This window comes from Hakea prostrata, chromosome 8 (assembly GCF_041222555.1).
Source record: "Hakea prostrata isolate BN-2017 chromosome 8, UWA_Hpros_2, whole genome shotgun sequence".
NCBI lineage: Eukaryota > Viridiplantae > Streptophyta > Magnoliopsida > Proteales > Proteaceae > Hakea > Hakea prostrata.
The window spans coordinates 40,907,368-40,927,019 of NC_142607.1; the positions used below are offsets into that span (position 1 = coordinate 40,907,368).

A 19,652-nucleotide genomic window follows, 5' to 3' on the forward strand; every position below is an offset into this window, starting at 1 on the left:
TTGAAGGCTTTTAGGACTTTATGAAGATGGGCGATTTACGAACAAACCATGGCGAACCTTCCAGAGCTTTGGCTTTGCGTGAGGGCGAGGCAAACTTGAATAACAGAGAACTGGCATTGATCACGTAGGTATCCATTAAACCTTGGGCATGCCATTGCTTAAAGAGGGAGGCTTTGACAATACTAGGGGGGCAAGGGCCAAGGAATTGACCAAGAACAACGAGATTTCAATGATGGATGTTAGCAGCAGTGGCATTGGAGGGGCAATGGACCAAGGGGGTTGGTTTAGGGGTGGCTGGGGGTATGAACATGAGGCTACATTCAGAGGCGGAAAGGTTTGGGGATGGGGAGAATAGGGTGTTCTAGGCTTTTGGTGGAGGGGCGGGGTCACAGGGGGTGGCGGAGGGTGGTGGAGGACAGAGGGAGGCTGGGGGGGGAGGGAGACGTTGGAGGACATTGTAGAGAATTTAGTTTACAGCACTTACATAACTTTCTTTGGTGAAAATGAAAACTCCTTTGTTCCTGGATGTGTCACTATCTATAACGTTGAGCTTTCAGAGTAAGCATTCTATAGTCTTTACTACCTAACGTTCAGCTCCATACAATGTTCCTGGATGTGTTACTACTATAACATTTTTCTTTTGAGTTCTTGAGAAATACATTGGTAACAATACCAGGATGCCTCGAATATGTAGGTCCACTGCAACTCCTCTCCCTTGTAGCTTTTGCCAAGAAGCTCCGTAATTCCAAAATTGTCCTTAAGCCTTGGAATTTTGCTTCCTTTGGCAATATCTCCTCCCTTGTCTTCTCTTGTCGTTCTAATCTCCATTGGGTCTAGGCCCTTCTTGACTCCAATCCCTTGGACCCTTCTCTTGTTCAAGAGAGAAATCTCTCTCTCTCTCTCGAGTTGTCCTCTTTGACTCTCCCTTGGGGCATTTTGGTGTTCAACACGTTGGTCTCTCACCTATGGTGGGAGCGTAATCTAAGAAGATGAACCTTCAAATCCAAACCCATATAGATGATTTGGTGTTGAAAAAACGATTATTGTAGAATGACTTGAAATGATTTGTGTAATCTCAAGCCCTCTATTTATAATAAAGTGGAAAGAGCCCTACTGCATAAATACCCTTACTTGGGTAACTAGAAATAGAAAATTACATGAACCAAAACTCTAACAGAGTTGAACTCCTGGTAGAACTCAACCAACATTTGGAGAGCCATTTGCTTTGATGTATCCACTAGACTTTAGTGTCTCCCCCATCCCTTGTTATTCACACCCCAAGGAACATGACTGTTGTTGTTTGCTGGGGTCTAAATTCTCCCTTGCTGTCGAGTAGCAGGCTGTAGTTGCCCCCCCCCCCTTCTCCCTCTCTTTGATACATTCTTTTCCCCCTTCTTGGGCCTTTTGGTTAATGGATTCTTTTATTCATCCTATTAGAAAACAAGCTTTGAATAATCAAAACAACAGTTGAACTTGAACAGAGAAAAGAGAGAAGAAGAAGAAGAGAAGAGAGATGAAGAACCAGTAGAAAAGGCCTGTGATTCTAGCTCTTTAGCTATAATCACATAGCCCTTTTATTTATAGCTTCTAATGAATCTAATACAATTTGAGAGACAAGCAATTGTCCTCTATAAAAAAAAGAAACAAAAAATTACAGCTTTAGTAACTTCCTAGCTCCTAAAATAGAAAGTTCTGAAAATAGAAACTACCACCAAAATAGAAACTATGCTTTCTAAAAACTCCCAAAACTTATGTAGCAAGACACCTACATTAGAAATAGAAAGTAGAATAACATCACTAGCATAATACTCTTCACATAACATTGTTCACGTGAACAATAAAAATGTAAAAAACAGCTTTTACGTGAACAGTAGAATAGCCCAAACTTGCGTATATTTCAACAGTCCCCTTTAAGCTGGAGCATACAAATTTTCAATGCCCAGCTCGCAACAGATAAACTGAAAACTTGGTATACAGAGATTTGGTGAACAAATCAGCTAGCTGGTCAGTAGAGCTCACAAAATGAGTCGTTATAAGCTTCTTCTTGACTGCATCACGCACAAAGTGACAATTTACCTCTATATGCTTTGTTATCTCATGGAACACTGGATTACTAGCAATGTAAGTGGCTGCCTGATTATCACAAAACATTTTCATAGGGGCAAAAACTGGAAATCCCATTTCCTCTAACAATGAACGGAGCCACATCAATTCAGCAGCGGTGTGGGCCATAGCCCTATACTCAGCTTCAACACTAGATCAGGCAATGGTGGGCTTTTTCTTACTCTTCCTAGTCACAAGATTTCCACCAAGAAAAGTACAATAACCTGTAATTGACCGGCGATCAATGATGGATCCAGCCCAATTTGCATTAGAAAAAGCAACCAAGTCCATACTCCGATTTGGTCAATAGATGAGCCCTTTTCCGGGCGCACTCTTGAGGTACCGAAGCACTCTCATCGCTGCGTCCCAATGGGCCTTCCTAGGAGATTGCATAAACTGACTCTACACATCAACAGAATAAGAAATATTAGGATGAGTAACAGTTAGATGAATAAGTTTCCCAATAAGACTCCTGTAACGATGGACATCATCTAACAAGTCACCATCATCACGTCCTAACTTCAACTGAGGATCCATGGGAATGTCATTAGGTTTAGAAGCAAGCATGCTAGTCTCAGTCAAAAGATCTAACACATACTTCCTTTGTGATAAACTGACTCCCTATTTTCTTGCGGATCACTTCAATCCCCAAGAAATATTATACATTAACTAAATCTTTGGGTGGTTGGAAAGATTTCTGTAAGTGTGCCTTGACTGTATGGATTGCATCAACATCGCTGCCTGAAAGAACAATATCATCAACATAAACTGCTATAATGACAACACAATCACCCTACAGTCTAACAAACATAGAGTGATTAGAATAACTATGTACAAATCCAAAAGACTCCACAGTCTTGCTAAATTTCTCAAACCAAGCCCGTGGAGATTGTTTGAGTCCATAAATCGCTTTGAAGCCTGCGAACACGAACATCGTCCTCCCCTGAGCAACATACCCTGGAGGTTGCTCCATGTAAACTTCTTCATGTAGATCACCATATAATAATGCATTTTTTATGTCAAGCTGAAAAAGAGGCCAATTATAATTTACAACCAAAGATATCAAAACACCGACATAATTAAGTCACGCCACAGGAGAAAAAATCTCAAAATAATCCACACCATATGTTTACGTATAGCCTTATTCACCAAACAGGCATTGAGCCTTTCAACCGTACCATCAGAATGGTACTTAACAGTATATACCCACCGATAGCGGACCACATCTTTCTCAGGAGGTAAGTCTACTAAAGACCATGTATGATGAAAAGCATCCATTTCCAAATCCATGGTGGCTTTCCAGCCAAGAATTTTAAGAGCTTCGGTATGATGGGTTAAAATATGAATGGCAGACATAGACAAAGCAAGGCAACGAAAGCTAGGAGGGAGATGAGAGATAGAGACAAAATTGAAAATACGATAAACAATGTTGAAGTGTAAAGTACAAGTACGAGTACCTTTCCTCAAAGCAATTGATAAGTCATCTAAAGGCGGAATCCGCCCGTGGAGAGGATGAAGAAGGAACATCCGTAGGGCCAGCTTTAGGTTCCACTAAAGGAGAGCCGCTAATATTGTTAGGAGGAACTCTACTATCCACAGTATGTTTTGCCAACTTATGTCTCCGCTGATAAACTTGTAGAGGAACATTACTTATGGAAGGAACTAAAGAGGGAATAGGAGGAGTATCATCCAAAACACAGTTTTCAACAGACATAGATTGACTGGGATAATAAGGAGTGTCTTCAAAAAAGGTCACATCTGCACTTGTAAATTGTTTGCGATGAACTAGATCATAACAGGGAAAACCTTTTTTAGTACGTGAGTACCCAAGAAAAATACACTTAACAGAACAGGGGGAAAGTTTATCCAAAGGATGTGGTATGTGAACAAAACACACAACCAAAAATTTTGGGTGGAACTATAAACGGTTATGTATTGGGAAAAATAATTGAAAAAGGAGATTTTTTAGAAAGCAAAGTCATAGGCATTCGGTAATTAAATGGCCAGCAGTCAAAACCGCATCACACCAGTAACTCTTGGGAACATTCATCTGAATCAAAATAGCAAGTGCAACCTCCAAGAGGTGACGATTTTTGCGTTCAGCCAAGTTGGGAGTTGAGCCCCCAAGAAACAACAATAAGCCTATTCCTTGGGGTGTCAACAATCGGGGGGGAGGGACTAGTAGAAATCTTAGAGGAAACATCAAAGTAAATAGCATTCCAAATAGTATCAATAGATCAGGATTTAGAAGTCCAATGCCTAAGATTTCGCTCCCACCAAAGATGATGGACTGTGGCACCAAAGACAAGCCTGCCGATGCGGTCACAAATAGAGATACCTGCAAAGTTACTCAAAACCCAAGACCAGTCTCGGCTAAACCCAAAGGAATGACGGGAGCGGGGCCAAATGAAGTTAAGGGCTTTTCTCCAGAGAGAACTAGAGAAAGGGCAAGAAAAGAACAAATGCTCAGTGTCCTTGGTACCATTCCAGCAAAGGATACAATTTGGATTCACAGGGATGTGGCGGGACATGAGAAATGACTGGGTTGGAAGGGCTGTGTTTAGGGCTCTCCAAAGGGTAAGTGAATGGCGGGGAATGTGACCTTTGAGCCAAACCAAGGTGGGCTAGGGAGGGGAAGGGGAGGGGTTGCAAACCAAGTTCCAAGCTGAAGATGTGGTAAATGATTTGGTGGCGGAGGGAAGCCAGATAACTGTATCGTGGGAATGGGAAAGGATGGGGGGGGGGGGAGAATTCCAAACTTGCGTGAGACTCTGGTGAGGAGAAGGGACCCAAAAACCATTAGAGATGCAGTGGGAGAGGGGGTAGATTTGGGAATGCGGGTCTCATAAGCAGTGTGGGGGGTGAAAAGGTTGAGAAGAATCCCCATCGGATGCCAAGGATCAAGCCAGAAGGAAGTAGAGGAACCAGAAGAGATTTGGATGGTAATGGCAAGAAGAGCACAAGATCTAAGAAGAAGAAGTTTCCTCCAGATCTAGGAAGGATTAGAACTAGGGGCGGTCCAGGAAGGAGTTAGATTTGAGAAGGTAAGATTGGACCCATTTAACTCAGATGGAGTCGTGATTTGTGACAATTTTCTAGATGAGTTTAAGTAAAGTTATGGAATTGACATCTTGGATTCTACGAATTCCAAGGCCCCCCTCAGATTTGAGCCGACAAATGTTGGACCAATTGATGGGGGCGGAGGAATTGTGTAGATTCCTGGCCCTTCCAAAGAAAAGCACAGAAGAGAGATTTCATCGCCGACGAGATGGCCTTGGGGATCGGAAAAATGCCACACCAATAAAGGTAGGAAGATTGGAGCACATATCGAATGAGTTCCACCCTACCTGCGAAAGAGAGAAGCCGGCTTTTCTAGAGTTGGAGACTCTTGCGGACATGATCCAACATAGGGGAACAGTGATGGCGAGAGAGCCTACTCGGGATAAGAGGGAGACCTAGGTAGACAATAGGGAAGGAGCTAGGCTTGAAGCCAGAAAGATTCAAGAGACTAGAACGTAGGGGCTCAGACACTCCAGAAAGGAAGAGAGTAGATTTGTCAAGATTGACCCTAAGGCCAGAGATGGATTCAAAAAAGGAAAGGGCAGAGATGATGGAGGAGATGGAGCTATGATCTGCTTTGGTGAAAATCATTAGATCATCAGCAAAGGCAAGATGGGTGAGATTAAGGGCTTTACATTTGGGGATAGGAGAAATCAGGAGCTGATCTGTCTTGGCCTGAAGGATACGAGAGAACACCTCCAAAGCTAGAGAGAAGAGCTAGGGGGATAGGGGATAACCTTGGCGAATACCGACATGGGAGGGAAAGAAGCCCGCCGGCGAGCCATTGGTTAAGACGGAGAAGAAGGGAGTGGAGATGCAGATCTCAATCCAGTGGATGGAGGAAATTCCATCGTAGAGAGAACATCACTAAGAAAATCCCAGCAGATGGAGTCGAAAGCTTTGTGGAGATCAACTTTAAGGAGAGCTGCAGGGGAGGGAGAGGATCTCTCAAACCCCCTGACAATTTCTGCAGAAAGGAGAATATTATCCACAATACTTCGACCCGAGCTGAAGGCAATTTGGTTTGCACTAATGAGGTTTGGCATAACCTTTTTCAGCCGATTTGCAAGGATTTTGGAAATGAATTTATAGAGGGGATTGGAAAGAGAGATGGGGCGAAAATCAGAAACAGAAGAGGCCCCCACCTTCTTGGGGATAAGACAGGGGAAAGTTTGATTGATAGAAGAGAGTTGGGAAGGATTGAGAAAGAAACTACAGACCGCATGGATAAGAGCAACCTCAATGAGATCCCAGGCACAAGAGTAGAAGCCTATACTAAATCCATCCGGGCCAGGGGCTCTGTTAGATTTGTGGGAGTGGATGGCTTGAATGATCTCGTCATGGGAAGGAATAAAAAATAAAGAGGGGAGAGCTTGGGGGTTTACAAATTTGTTGAGAAGACCAGGGGGAAGAGGGGGCAGGGCGGAAGAGAAGAAGGAGAGAGAAGATTTGAGAAGTAAAAGACCACCTCGGCTTTGATTACTGAGGGGTCATAAATCCAAGAGCCTGTGATAGAGAGGAGAGCGGGAATGGAGTTATGATTATTGCGGGCTTTAAGAGAGCAATGAAAGAAAGCAAGGTTGGAGTCTCCAAGCTGAAGCCATTTGATTCTAGCTTTTTGCCGTAGGAAGCTCTCTTTAAGGGAGAAAGAGAAGATAATTCGGAGGAAGCATCTCTTTCATTTTCCACAAGCAGAGGATTGAGGGGATCAATTTGGAGAAGGATTTGGATTCTCTGGAGATTTGAACGGCTGTCAGAAACCCTAGAGGAAATCTCTCCAAAGGTGGAAGTTCCACCGACGAAGAGCTTCCTTAGTATTCCTAAGCCGGCGAGCAAATTCAATTAAGGGGAGAGAATGATAGTGAAGGCTTTCCCAAGCTTCCTTAATTGTGGGAAGGAAAGAGGGATTGGAGGTCCACATATCAAAAAATTTGAAAGGTTTAGGACCGAACGAAGCCGGAGGGAAAAGATGGACAAGGCAGGGAGAGTGATCAGGAAGGCAAGCAGAGGAGAAAGAGGCATGGGAATCTGGGAAGGTAGAGAGCTAGTGATGGTTAACAAGGAATTGATCAAGTTTTGAGGCAATTCTATCTTCACCAATACAACGGTTGTGCCAAGAGAGAGTGGCCCAACCAACGAAGATCAGTGAGGCAAGGTCATCGAGACAAGAATTAAAATCATCCACCACAATCGGATTAGGAGGACGCCCACCCACCCTCTCATGGGAGAAGTAAACAATATTGAAATCCCCCCCCCCAATGCCCCAGGGATGGATCGCATGGGAAGAGGAGAAGGAGCGAATGGAGTCCTAAAGAGGGCACGCTCGGAAGCCCGATTAAGACCATAGACTATGGTGAGAAAAAAAGGGGGAAGTTGTATTGGAAGGGGAAATGGATAGGTGCATGAATTGGGGAGAAGAATCGATGAAGGAGATATTAAGGGAGGAGGGCTCCCAAATAACCCAGATTTTACCAATTGGACAGTGGGAGTAATTGGAAAGAAAGGACCAAGACGGGGCCAAGAATTTAGCAATCCGATGGGAATTTTCAGATTGGACATGGTTCTCAAGGATGGCACAGAAGGTAGCTTTTGAGTCCAAAAGGAATTTCTTGACTTCTACTTGTTTAACAACAAGATTAAGACCTCTAACATTCCACACCAAAAAATCTGACATATAATAAAAAGGGTGGGGGATTAGCAAGTAAAATTGGGGTCAAGAGAGGCATTATGGTGGGGCGAGTGGGGAGAAAGAGGCTCACGCAGGGGGGAATCCCAAGGGGAAGGGGTTTCAAACATGTTTGGGTCAATGGAGGAAACCAAATTTGGTGTTGAAGGTTCAATTGAGAGTTCAGATGATGGGGTTGGGTGTTGGGAAGAGAGGAAAATTTTCAGGGTGAAGGTTTGAGGGGAAAGGGTTCAGTTGGGCCAGAGAACAAGGGAAGTCAGATGGGCTTATATCCTTGAAGCTGGAAATAACTGAGGACTACATGGGCTAATTGCTGGTTTGGAGAAACTGATCCATAATAAACATTCAAGGACCAATTGGGCTAAGACCCATTAAGCTTTAAAGGCCCAAAGGATGAGGAGTTATATATCGGGATGGGCTTGGGCCCAGAAGAGGAAGGCAGTGAGTTGACCACTAATCTAACAACCGCAAGCTTTGTTGCACTAATTCTCCAACTACAGGGACTCAAGATATCACTCTAAAAAGGTTTTAGATTTTGCATCGTTTCAAAGATTCCTACCAATATTTCGTGGATGATCCCTCTGCTCCGGTAACCTCCCATGGCTTCCCCTTTTCCCTCCAATGACCCCTCTGCTGCCAACCTCTCTCGTCCTTCCTCTCCCCCCATCCTCCCTACCTCCATTACCTCCGACAAACCTTAGAACTCACTCTTCACTCATCACCACCATCAACCTACAAACTCTGACCTTAACCTTACCTTCATCCCTTCCACCTCCAATGAGCCCATCCCAATTGCTTATTGCCCTTCTGACTCCACTGCTGGCAGTATCCAACATTGGATCTCTGCAATTCTCAGCCAGTTTCTTGGCCCTCCACCCCCCTTTGGCATCCTAAAATCTTCTCTTACCAAACAATGGAAAGCTCATGGTCTCTTGGACATGCATCTCATTGACACTGGTATTTTCCTGTTCAAATTTGACTCCCCTGACTGCCGTTCTTGTGCTCTTGAAGGGTCTCCTTGGTTTGTGGGGAGAACCCCTTTATTCCTCAAACCTTGGACCCCTTCACTTCCTCTCCGTAGGGTCGACTTCAGCTCTCTTCCCCTGTGGATCAACTTGCTTGGTCTCCCTCTCGAGTTTTGGAATTCTGATTGCCTGAGTAGAATTGGATCCGCTCTTGGTAAGCCTCTCCGTATTGATGCAAAAACGCTGAACATGTCTCTCCTCTCCTATTCGAGGATCTGTGTTGATTTCTCTGCCTTAAAAGATCTCCCCTCTAGTGTCACTATTGCTGATGATCTTGGCTTGAAGTATAACCAAGTAATTGCTTACGACTGGATTCCTTCTCGTTGTGACCTCTGCTCGTCCTTTGGTCATGACTCCACTGGCTGCTCCTTTGCTTCTCTCCAACAAGCAAAGCCTATAGCCCCTATCGTCGATTCTTCTGCTGCCGCAAGTGCTCCTGCAAGTGTTCCTGCCGAAGACTCCAGATTTTCGGTTGAAGCCCTCTTAAAAACGAATACTATTGATGCTCTTGAGATAATATCTGTTCCAGCCACTGCTGCAACTTCTGCTCCAACTAACACTGCAAAAATTACCCATACTTGTTTGATGAATGTCGCCGGAATTACATCTCCGATCACCAACCAGTACTGTAGAAGAAGAAGAAAGAAAAAAGCTGCTTCAGATCCTAATTTGCAGGTTCTTGTCTCGGTTTTCATCAACTCTACTGACGATGACCTATCGACAAAGCCTGCGACTCCAGTCTGCTACTCTGTGGATGAAGAAGGTGAAGCATCTGAGATTTCTGCCCCTGTCCACGATATTGCTGCTGATGCTAGAGATCTTGCAAGGTCTACAAAAGTACCTAATTCTCAACCCAAAGACTTCATGCCCCTGCCTTTCCCAAACGATGATTGTTCTACTGTCAAAACCCCTAAAGCCATGCCTAGCACTCCTTGTAACCTCCCAAACCCTAACCCGATAACCCTAAACCTCTCCTCTCATGCAACCTGAAAACCCCTTTTACCAACACCCTCTCTCCTCCAGCTGGGCCCCACTTTTTGTACCCACTCCCGATCACATAGATTAGTATATCATGTTGCACATACTTTAAAGCGTTATCAGACCGAAAAATTTTAATACGAAGAGAAACTGCGTCCGAATTTCATAAATAAAACTTTTAAATGTAGTTAAGAACTCTGTCCGATCCTTTAAAAGATACAACATGTAAGACGGGAGAAATCGTCCACAAAAGTGACAAAATATTGAAAACCATGCCTATTGCTAATTCTACAAGGACCCCAAATATCAGAATGAACAAGATAAAACAAAGGCTCACTACGAGGGATAGAGCGTGGAGGATAGGTGGCACGATGATGCTTCCCTAACTCATACGGTTCACAATTTAATAGACACTGATTTAAAATAAGGAAATAAAATTTTTAATCTCGGTAAAGACAGATGGCCTAAACGACAGTGCCATTGGAGAGCATCTACACCATCATCAGAGAGAGCTGCAATAAGGGTAGCATAGTTCAGATAGTAGAGTCCGTTCCTTTCACACCCTCTACCAATCGTCTTCCTTTTGTGAAGGTCCTGGAAATAACAATAAGTGGGAGTAAAAGTCACAGAGCAATTTAGTGCTTTAGTTAATTGACTAACAGATAATAAGTTAAAAAGAAAGTTAGCAACATAAAGTACGAATGACGAAGTAAGAGAAGGTGTAGGAGAAACACTTCCAGAGCCTAGAATGGGTGTGGAATTCCCATTAGATATGACAATAGAATTTTTAGTGGTAGATTTAAAAAAAGTGATGACTTGCCAGTCATGTGGGAAGAGGCCCCTGAATCGATAATCCAAGGGGTGGGAGGAGAAGTGAGAAGTGCTGTGTTACCTACATGAGAAAGTGTGGTAGCAGAAGTACCAATGGATGTGGAAGCACCGGTCTCAATATTTTGCAATCGGCAAAGGATTTGGCTTACATCATCTCTTGGAGTCTTAGACAGGTCCCTTAAAGAAGATACAAAACTACTATCGTTGTTTGCAACTGTTGTAATGTGAGGAATTGCTCCTCTAAAAGTATATTATTCACAAGACCCCAATAGGGTATTTATAGTTACATCCTAGTTAAGTCTTATACTAAGTAGCAAAAGGAAATATAGAAATAAAACTCTAGACTTATGAGGAAACATAATCCTATTATAATTAGGAAACCTCAGTCCATGTTTTCAACACTCCCCCTCAAGTTTGAGCATAGATATTTATCATGCCTAACTTGCTCATAATGTAATTGAATATCTTCTTGCTCAAGCTCTTTGTGAGCACATCAGCCCGTTGCTCGTTTGAAGTAACAAAGGTGATATGGATCAGCCCAGTCTCAAGCTTCTCTTTGATGAAATGTCTGTTAGTCTCCAATGCTTAGTCCTATCATGCTGTATTGGGTTATGAGCTATGCTGATTGCTGACTTACTATCTGAGTATAACTATATAGGAACTTCCAAATCTGTCCCAACCTCTTGAAGCAGCCCTTTAAGCCATAGTACCTCACAAATGCCTTGAGCAATTGCCCTAAACTCGGCCTTAGCACTGGACTGCGCAACTACAGCCTGTTTCTTGCTTCTCCAAGTCACAAGGTTACCTCCCACATATACACAATACCCAGAGGTAGACCTCCTATCATCTGGACATCCTGCCCAATCTGCATCTGTATATGCCTCAATCTTCAAATGTCCATGAGCTGAAATTAAAATTCCTTTTCCTGGAGTAGTCTTCAAGTATCTCAAGATCCGATATGCTGCATCCAAATATGAGGAATAGGGATCATGCATATACTGACTAACAAGACTAACTGCAAATGTGATGTCAGGTGTAGTGTGAGATAGATAGATCAACTTTCCCATTAATTTTTGATACTTTATCTTGTCAACTGGTTCTCCTTCCTTTGCCTTCAAGTGTAGGTCAGGCTCAATAGGAGTCTCAGCAGGCTTACATCCTAGCATTCCAGTTTCCTCAAGAAGATCCAATGTATACTTCCTCTGGGATAGAGATACACCACTAGTAGAATATGCCAACTCTAAACCTAGGAAATATCTTAGTTTTCCCATATCTTTAATCTCAAATTCAATTCCCAAAAAAATCTTTAATGCTGAAATCTCATCCTCACTACTGCCTGTGATCACAATATCATCCACATATACTAAAAGTATAGTAGTGTGGCAACCATCTCTTTTAATAAACAAAGTGTGGTCTGCATTGCTCTGCTTATAGCCATTAGATATCATTGCCTTATGGAACCTTCCAAACCATGCTCTTGGAGATTGCTTCAGCCCATATAAAGCCCTCTTTAACTTGCACACTTTCCTATAAGCCTCTGTAGTAGAATACACGGGGGGTATATCCATAAATACCTCTTCTTGGAGTTCTCCATACAAAAATGCATTCTTCACATCTAATTATTGTAAACTCCACCCTTTATTAATTGCACATGAAATAATAGTACGAACTGTGTTCATCTTGGCAACAGGGGCAAATGTCTCCTGGTAGTTAACGCCATAAGTCTGAGTGAAACCTTTGGCCACTAATCTTGCCTTATACCTTTTAACAGTCCCATCTACCTTGTACTTGATCACAAACACCCATTTGCACCCAACAATCTGCTTTCTTATGGGCAAAGTCACCAAGTCCCACGTTTTGTTTTTTTCCAGAGCTTGCATTTCCTCATCCATAGCTTCTTTCCAGTTTGAGTGAGATAATGCCTCCTGCCAAGTGTTAGGAATAGAAGTAAAGGACAAAGAGGAAATAAAACTTTGAAATTCTGGAGATAGACTTATATAAAACATAATTGGAAATAGGATGTTTGGTGCAAGTTCGAGGCTGCTTTCATTATGCAATTGGTAAGTCTAAAGTAGGATTAGAAGAAGGGTCAAAGACAAAGGCTATACTCGTACTGGAAGTAAGACCACGAGCACCAACAGCTAGGGAAACTGAACGAGACGATCTAAGATAATTTGTCCCATTAAGTTTCACATTGGTTATTTGAAGTGGAGAAAACTCACGATCCTTATGAATGGAAGACATGGGAGACTCTTTAGATGTACCAAATAAAGGAGATATGGGATCAGCCATAATTGCAAGGAGAAATTAAAAATGTCCCTGAACTTTTTCAAAATTTACGAAAAAGTCCCCTAAAATTGTTGCAAATTGCAAAAAAATCCCTGAACTATTTTCAAAATTACTCCCACTAATTCACGTGAAAAGTATTTCCTCAGGTTACCTCCAATTGGTATATTGTTGAATCAAAGTACACCAAGAAATTTCTAGGAAAGATTGGAGGGACACAACCGGTCTGCTTAAATACCCGACTCCTTAGACAAAATTTTCCTAGAAATGCACTTAATCACCCAATATACAGTTCCAGGATACCCAAAAAGAAAACAAACACCTGAATAGCGATTTCAAAAAAAATTTCTACAACACCTCTGTAGGATGAAAACAAAATCTTGCTCTGATACCATGTTGTAATATGAGGAATTGCTCCTCTAAAAGTATATTATTCACAAGACCCCAATAGGGTATTTATAATTACAACCTAGTTAAGTTCTATACTAAGTAGGAAAATGAAATATAGAAATAAAACTCTAGTCTTATGAGGAATCATAATCCTATTCAAATTAGGAAACCTCAGTAAATGTTTTCAACAGCTACAGTATTAGTACCACCATAAAAAAACAACATGATTGGCAAGGTGCTTGGCCCACTCTGGCTTTCCATGTTTGGCCTAACAAGCTTCCACTAAGTGCCTTGTTTTCTTGCAATGGGTACAAATTTGAGATATCTTATCAAACAGTTGAACACCATGACCTCCAGAAGACCTGCTAACTCCCCCTGAACCACGACCACGTCCCCTTCCACGAGAGGTAGTGAAGGCTGAATTTTCTCCTTTAGAACTTTTTTCTGGAGAATTCCCTTCCAGGCGAGGCAATATGTTGAAGTCTAGAATATGCTTCACTAAGGTTAGGGACATGCTCACCAGCAAGAAGATGTCCTTTGACAGATTTTAGTTCAGGGTTCAATCCTGCAAGAAACTTGGATACAAATACAAAAAATTCATTCCGTTGAGTCTTTAGCTTCTCTATACCTGTGGTGAGAGGTTGAAAGACATTTAGCTCCTCCATCATGCCTTTAAAGGAGTTGTAATAATCCTGCAGAGACTTGTTAGCTTGCTGAAATTGAAATAGCTTTTCATAAATACTAAAAATCCGAGTCATATTTTTAGCATGGGAATAGGTCTCTTGCAAGTCATCCCATATTCTCTTTGTAGTCTTATGGAATATAAAATTCGCTGCAATATGAGGTTCCATACTATTCGACATCCAAATTTTGATGATTGCATCATCTTGGATCCAACTAAAATAGGATTTGTCAGTCTCAGCAGGGGGTTCATCCTCAATGAACTTAAGCTTACCTTTTGCAAGTATGTACAACTGAACCGCTTGTGACCACAACAAATAATTAGAACTACCTTTGAGCTTGATAGATTTAATTTAAACGTTTACATGATCTCCTTAAGATCCTTCAGATTCAACCGTACTTATGGTTGAGTCACGTGTTAGTGAAGACATTAAATTGAGGTAGATATCACTTAAATCAGTTTTCCAAAACTTAAAGTAGAATGAGCATACAAAAAAATTCTGCAACCTTAGGACTGAATAGGAGAAAAAAAAGGTTTGCAAAGTGCGGCAAAAAAGAGGCAATGAAGGTTGGTAGAAAACAACATTTAATCAAGTTCTGGAACTTGTAAGAGTAAGGTAATAGGTAGAGAAAATCAGTTCACATGAATACCTGATCGAACAATCCATAATATACAACATTAGGTGGCTGCACACCAAGGAAACAGAAAATTTAAAAAAAAAAAAAAAAAAAGAAAAAAAAAAGAACTTTAGAAGAGAATATTGAGAACAACACTGTTTTGATTCAAAAAAGCTCTGATGCCATGTTAGAAAACAAGCTTTAAATAATCAAAATAGCAGTTGAACTTGAACAAAGAAAATAGAGAAGAAGAAGAAGAAGAAGAGAAGAGAGATGAAGAACCAGTAGAAGAGGCATGTGATTCTAGCTAAAGAGTCTAGAATCACATAGTCCTTTTATTTATAGCTTTTAATGAATCTAATACAACTTGAGAGACAAGTAATTGTCCTCTAGAAAAAAAAGAAACAAAAAATTACAGCTTTAGTAACTTCCTAGCTCCTACAATAGAAAGTTCTGAAAATAGAAACTACCACCAAAATAGAAACTATGGTTTCTAAAAACTCCCAAAACTTATGTAGCAAGACTCCTACATTAGAAATAGAAAGCAGAATAACATCACTAGCATAATACTGTTCACATAACACTGTTCACGTTAAGAGTAAAAACTGTTTTTTACTATTCACGTGAACAGTAAAATAGCCCAAACTTGCATATATTTCAACACATCCAAAGGGGGAAAGAAAAAACAAAAATCATCTTCAGTTTTTATTGCAAAATCTCACTATCAATAGTTTCACCGTTCCATGTTCAATCTTGTTGTAACGGATGCCACAATATGCTTTGTCTTCGTTTTTTACTATCTTGAAATAAAGTGTTTTGATTTCAAGGTTGGTCCCCATAATTCCAGCTTTCCGTGTATCCTCCTGTTGTTTCAAGTTTCAAGCACCCAAATAATATATCATTAGCAGAAAGTTACTCCTGGACCTAGGGATCTGATCTGAAGGTCTCTATAGTCAGGTCTCCTATGATTAGTGCTAACAAATGCAGGTTTAGCTGGGTTTATATCTTATCACTTGTTAGAACACTAAATAGCAGAACTGACAGGGATGGAGGAGAGATGGGAGAGAAAGTGGACTGTAATCCAATTTAATTCGGCTTGTCCCACCACAGTTCTTGCACTAGTCGCTACACCATTATACATGTCTTTTTTTTTTCTTCTTTTTCCTGGATAACACAGAAAATAGAAATATGTATATACCAAAATGAACGGGCCTAATACAAGCTAATACCTGGGGTTACAAAAAAAAGTAGTATCCTGTTGTATTGCCAATATAGATCGGCTAACACAAAAGAGCAAATATCCTGCTGTAGTTTTTAAAAAAAGGAAAAGATGCAATTGAAATGGTGGTCAAAGGCAGTAGCCATAGACAGCAGCAGAGAAGCATACACCCCAGGGCATTCACCCCAGGCCAACACACAGTAGTTTGTCCAGAGCTCCTTCAAATTCAAGCAACTAGTATACACTGATTGTAGTGGATGCAAATCCCATCAATACCACCTCCAGCTTAGACAAAAAGACTAGCCTCTTTGTGCCTATGGACGTGATGGGAACTGTACCTTCAACAATCAAAACACATTTAGAACAAGCACAACAAGAGGATTAGAAGTTTAGGTGCCATAGAAAGAGTAGTAGGGCTGCACCCAAAGGACTGACAAGCAATAGGAGATCTACACTTGTTGAATCCAAATCCCAATGGAAAGAAGAATTGCATGTGGATCAAACTGGGAATCAGAAAAAAAAAAAAAACAATCTTCTTGTGAGAATTCCATAAGAAGTACCAAGTAACAGCAAAGACTGTGAAAACCCATTGAAGCTGATATCTATGCCAATGAAGAGCGCAAAAATGAACTTGTAATTGCATAAATCCAAAATGGAGCCCCTAGGAAAAAATAAATTCAGCGCATAGCCCAGGGATATCAGCGGCCAAAAATTGCTTAATGCATGCCAAGAGAAAAATAAATGCGAAGGTGTTTCCACTTTTTCCTGCAGAAAAAACAAAAAGGGTCCAATCTAGTTCACTTAGGCACAATACTTCTTACAGGGATTCTATTTTCAGCAGCCTCCTGAAAAATATTTAAAATGGGGATGAAAATTGAATTTCCAAAAAACAATCTGCCATCGATGAACCATCACAGAATGATTAGTAAAGCTTGCAAGGCAAAAGCAGTCCTTTGAGTAGTAACTTTCTAGTATAAGATAAAAGTGAGTTAATCAGGAACCAGACGGTCAAATTTGAAAAATGAGAGAGACAAAGTAAACAAGAAGAGTTTTAAGCAAAAAAGATAATTTCCACCCATGATCAACAAAATTTGACACCTTACAACAAGAAAGTCCAATTAAATGGGATAGACAAAATTTGGTTCTTCAATTGAGGCACCGCGGGTTCATACCAAAATAAAATCACCTCTGAACCCAAAACTTGATAAGATCTCCAAACTTAGGTATAACAAAAAGCAATCTATTACATGTTCAAGATCTATGATGCAAGTCAATGATAGAAGGGAGAAGGAAGTATTTACCTTCAACAATCCTAGCCCAAATAGAGTCAGGCTCTAAAATTAGCCTCCTTGCTTCACTAAAAGGGCTTGATTATGAACATGAGCACTACGAAAACCAAGGCCTCAAAATTTGGTGGTGGTAACATAGGGTGTTCCATTTGATCATAGTATTATTAGGCTTGCCTAGTTCCCATTCCAAAAATGCAAGGAAAAGTATCCAGTTGTCTGCACACCATTAGGGGAAAAAGAATATAGAATCATGGCATAGAAGAGAGAACCGATTTATTAGAACCCTGCGCCTTGCATAAGAGAGATGGCTCAATTTCTATTAGGTTAGTTTGGAATGCATCTTATCAATAACAAATTCCAAATTTTTGGATTCAGAGTGTGATGAAAAGAGTCTGATTCCCAAACACTTACTTGTAAGCGATAGTTTCCCTGACACCAGGAACTTTACAACTACATTAACCAAATTAACTCTTTGGAAACCATCATAACAATAGGGAGATCCTTACTCCATTCTCAATATTTGTTCATTTGACATCTAAGAAAATAAACAACTTTTGTTGATTTTCTTGGTGTAACTAAATTGTTGATGTAATTTTTCAGTTTCTCTTTTCAAGTGAGTTTCAGTTATTCTCTCTCATAATTTCATTGTACAGATTATGATATCAAGCAAGTTTCAACTTTGAATGTGGTCCACAGACCATGGTTCCAAGTCTCATCCCTCAAGTTTCAATTTTGAATTTAACTTTTATTTTATAGATCTCAACCACAATGCTTGAATTGTTTTTATTTGGTAAGTTGTAGGAAAAAAAAATCCGTGTCTTTTATCTGCTGACTGCTAATAATTCATTGGCCTATTTTCCAAAAAGAAAGAAGAAGGAGAAAGGTCAGGAACTGTCCAGCATCCCTCCCCATTCTTTGCTCCAGGGATCTCCCACTCCCCTGCTCTTTCTTGCACCCATATAACTCCCCTCCATCCCCTCTCCCCGCCCCCCACCGCCCTTCCTTTCTTCTCATTAATGCTTTTCTCTGCCTCCTAATACCTCTTTCACAGAACCTGCCTGCGCATGCCCTTTTTTCCTTAAAAGTCCTAAAAAACTTTTTCCACCACATGAAAACGTACTCTTGCAAATACATGTGCACGAAGATGTACTCTTGCACATGCATGTTCTTTCTTTGTTATTTATTGTCATCTGCTTAAGCTTACGTAAATTTATATAAATTTTAGAGGATAAATAGGTGCAGAGACTGCTGCGATATGATCTCTCTCCCTCTCTAGGGGATAAATGGGCCTTGTGCTGGCTAGGTTCTCAAAAGTTGGAATCGTTATCTAATAGAAAGTGGTAATCAAACATCTTTTCAATAATGACAAAACCATTATTTTCTGTTTTTCCAAAAGAACGGGAAAAATGTTATTGAGGCCAAGATATGATAACATAGGAACAAAAGCACATTGTGAAACAAAAATAGGTGAAGGGCACAGAAGGCCCAAATCTTGATACCACATCCTTTTTTCTATTGACGTAAACAAATGTATCCAATTTTTTTTTTTTTTGATAAGTGATACAGACGTGTTATAAAACAAAGCTTCATCATTGTCCTTAACAAGACCAGACAATTTCTTAAGATATGTCAGAATTTTCGGTATTCTTTGAATCTCGTTAGTGACATGATACCTGTTCAATATATCTACAGGGAAGTAAGCATAGGAAACTCCAGTTAAACTCAGAGGAAGGAGGTGAAAGAAAACTATCTCAAGACTTGAATGGTGCCTGGTCTCCCACTGCTAACCAATGTCAACAAGAGGGGAATCAATTTGCATCTTCTGCTTTACAAACCTTTCCATCTTCAGTTCTTGGTCCACAAAGACATATTAGTGAGCCTGATTCTTTGAGATACCTACAAAGTTCCCATTCATATTTTCCTGCTTTGCATGGAAATCAGGTGCCTTCCTATATGCCTCCATTTCAAAACCATCCTGAGAGGGACAAGCCCCATCAGGTCCTTATTAGTCATGAATTTTCTTCCAGATCACCGAACCAGGTCAGCTCATTAAGGAAATCACCAGATGTTTTAACCAATTCTTTGATCATGACCCCACAGGAAAAGATTGAAAAATTAAGGCGGCGGCAGCAAATGCTGGCAATGCTTGCTATTCAGAAACAACAGCAGCAATTTGCTTATCAGGCTACTTGTACTGACCAATCAATGGCCCAAAAGTGTCTGCAGGAATCTCAGAGTGATGATACAGTAGGAGCTATAATTGAGGCTGAAGAGAACTTAAAAATTCTGCCGTCTGCAGGCCCAACTTCACCTGTGGAGCAAGATGATTCCAATACGGTCTCTATGGTGGTTGATGAATGTTCAATGGAGGAAAGAATACTTAATCAGCTTCTAGAAGTTATTGGGAAGGTAACTGAGACTCATTTATTAACTTTTCCTTGTGAACTTCATTACATCTTATGCATCAAGTAATGCTTTGCCTGCAG

The 19,652-nt window shown here is 40.9% G+C and overlaps 1 protein-coding gene across 6 annotated transcripts in view; it reads left to right on the forward strand.

The window, feature by feature from the left end:
• Nucleotides 1-19,652, forward strand: part of LOC149007894 (protein LNK2-like) — a 61,089-nt gene that overhangs the window by 25,691 nt on the left and 15,746 nt on the right. For all 6 annotated transcript variants that reach the window (XM_089165643.1, XM_089165645.1, XM_089165644.1 and 3 more), the window contains one exon: nucleotides 18,859-19,575. In XM_089165643.1, the coding sequence (XP_089021769.1) occupies nucleotides 18,859-19,575 (717 nt within the window). The remainder of the gene's footprint in view (nucleotides 1-18,858; nucleotides 19,576-19,652) is intronic.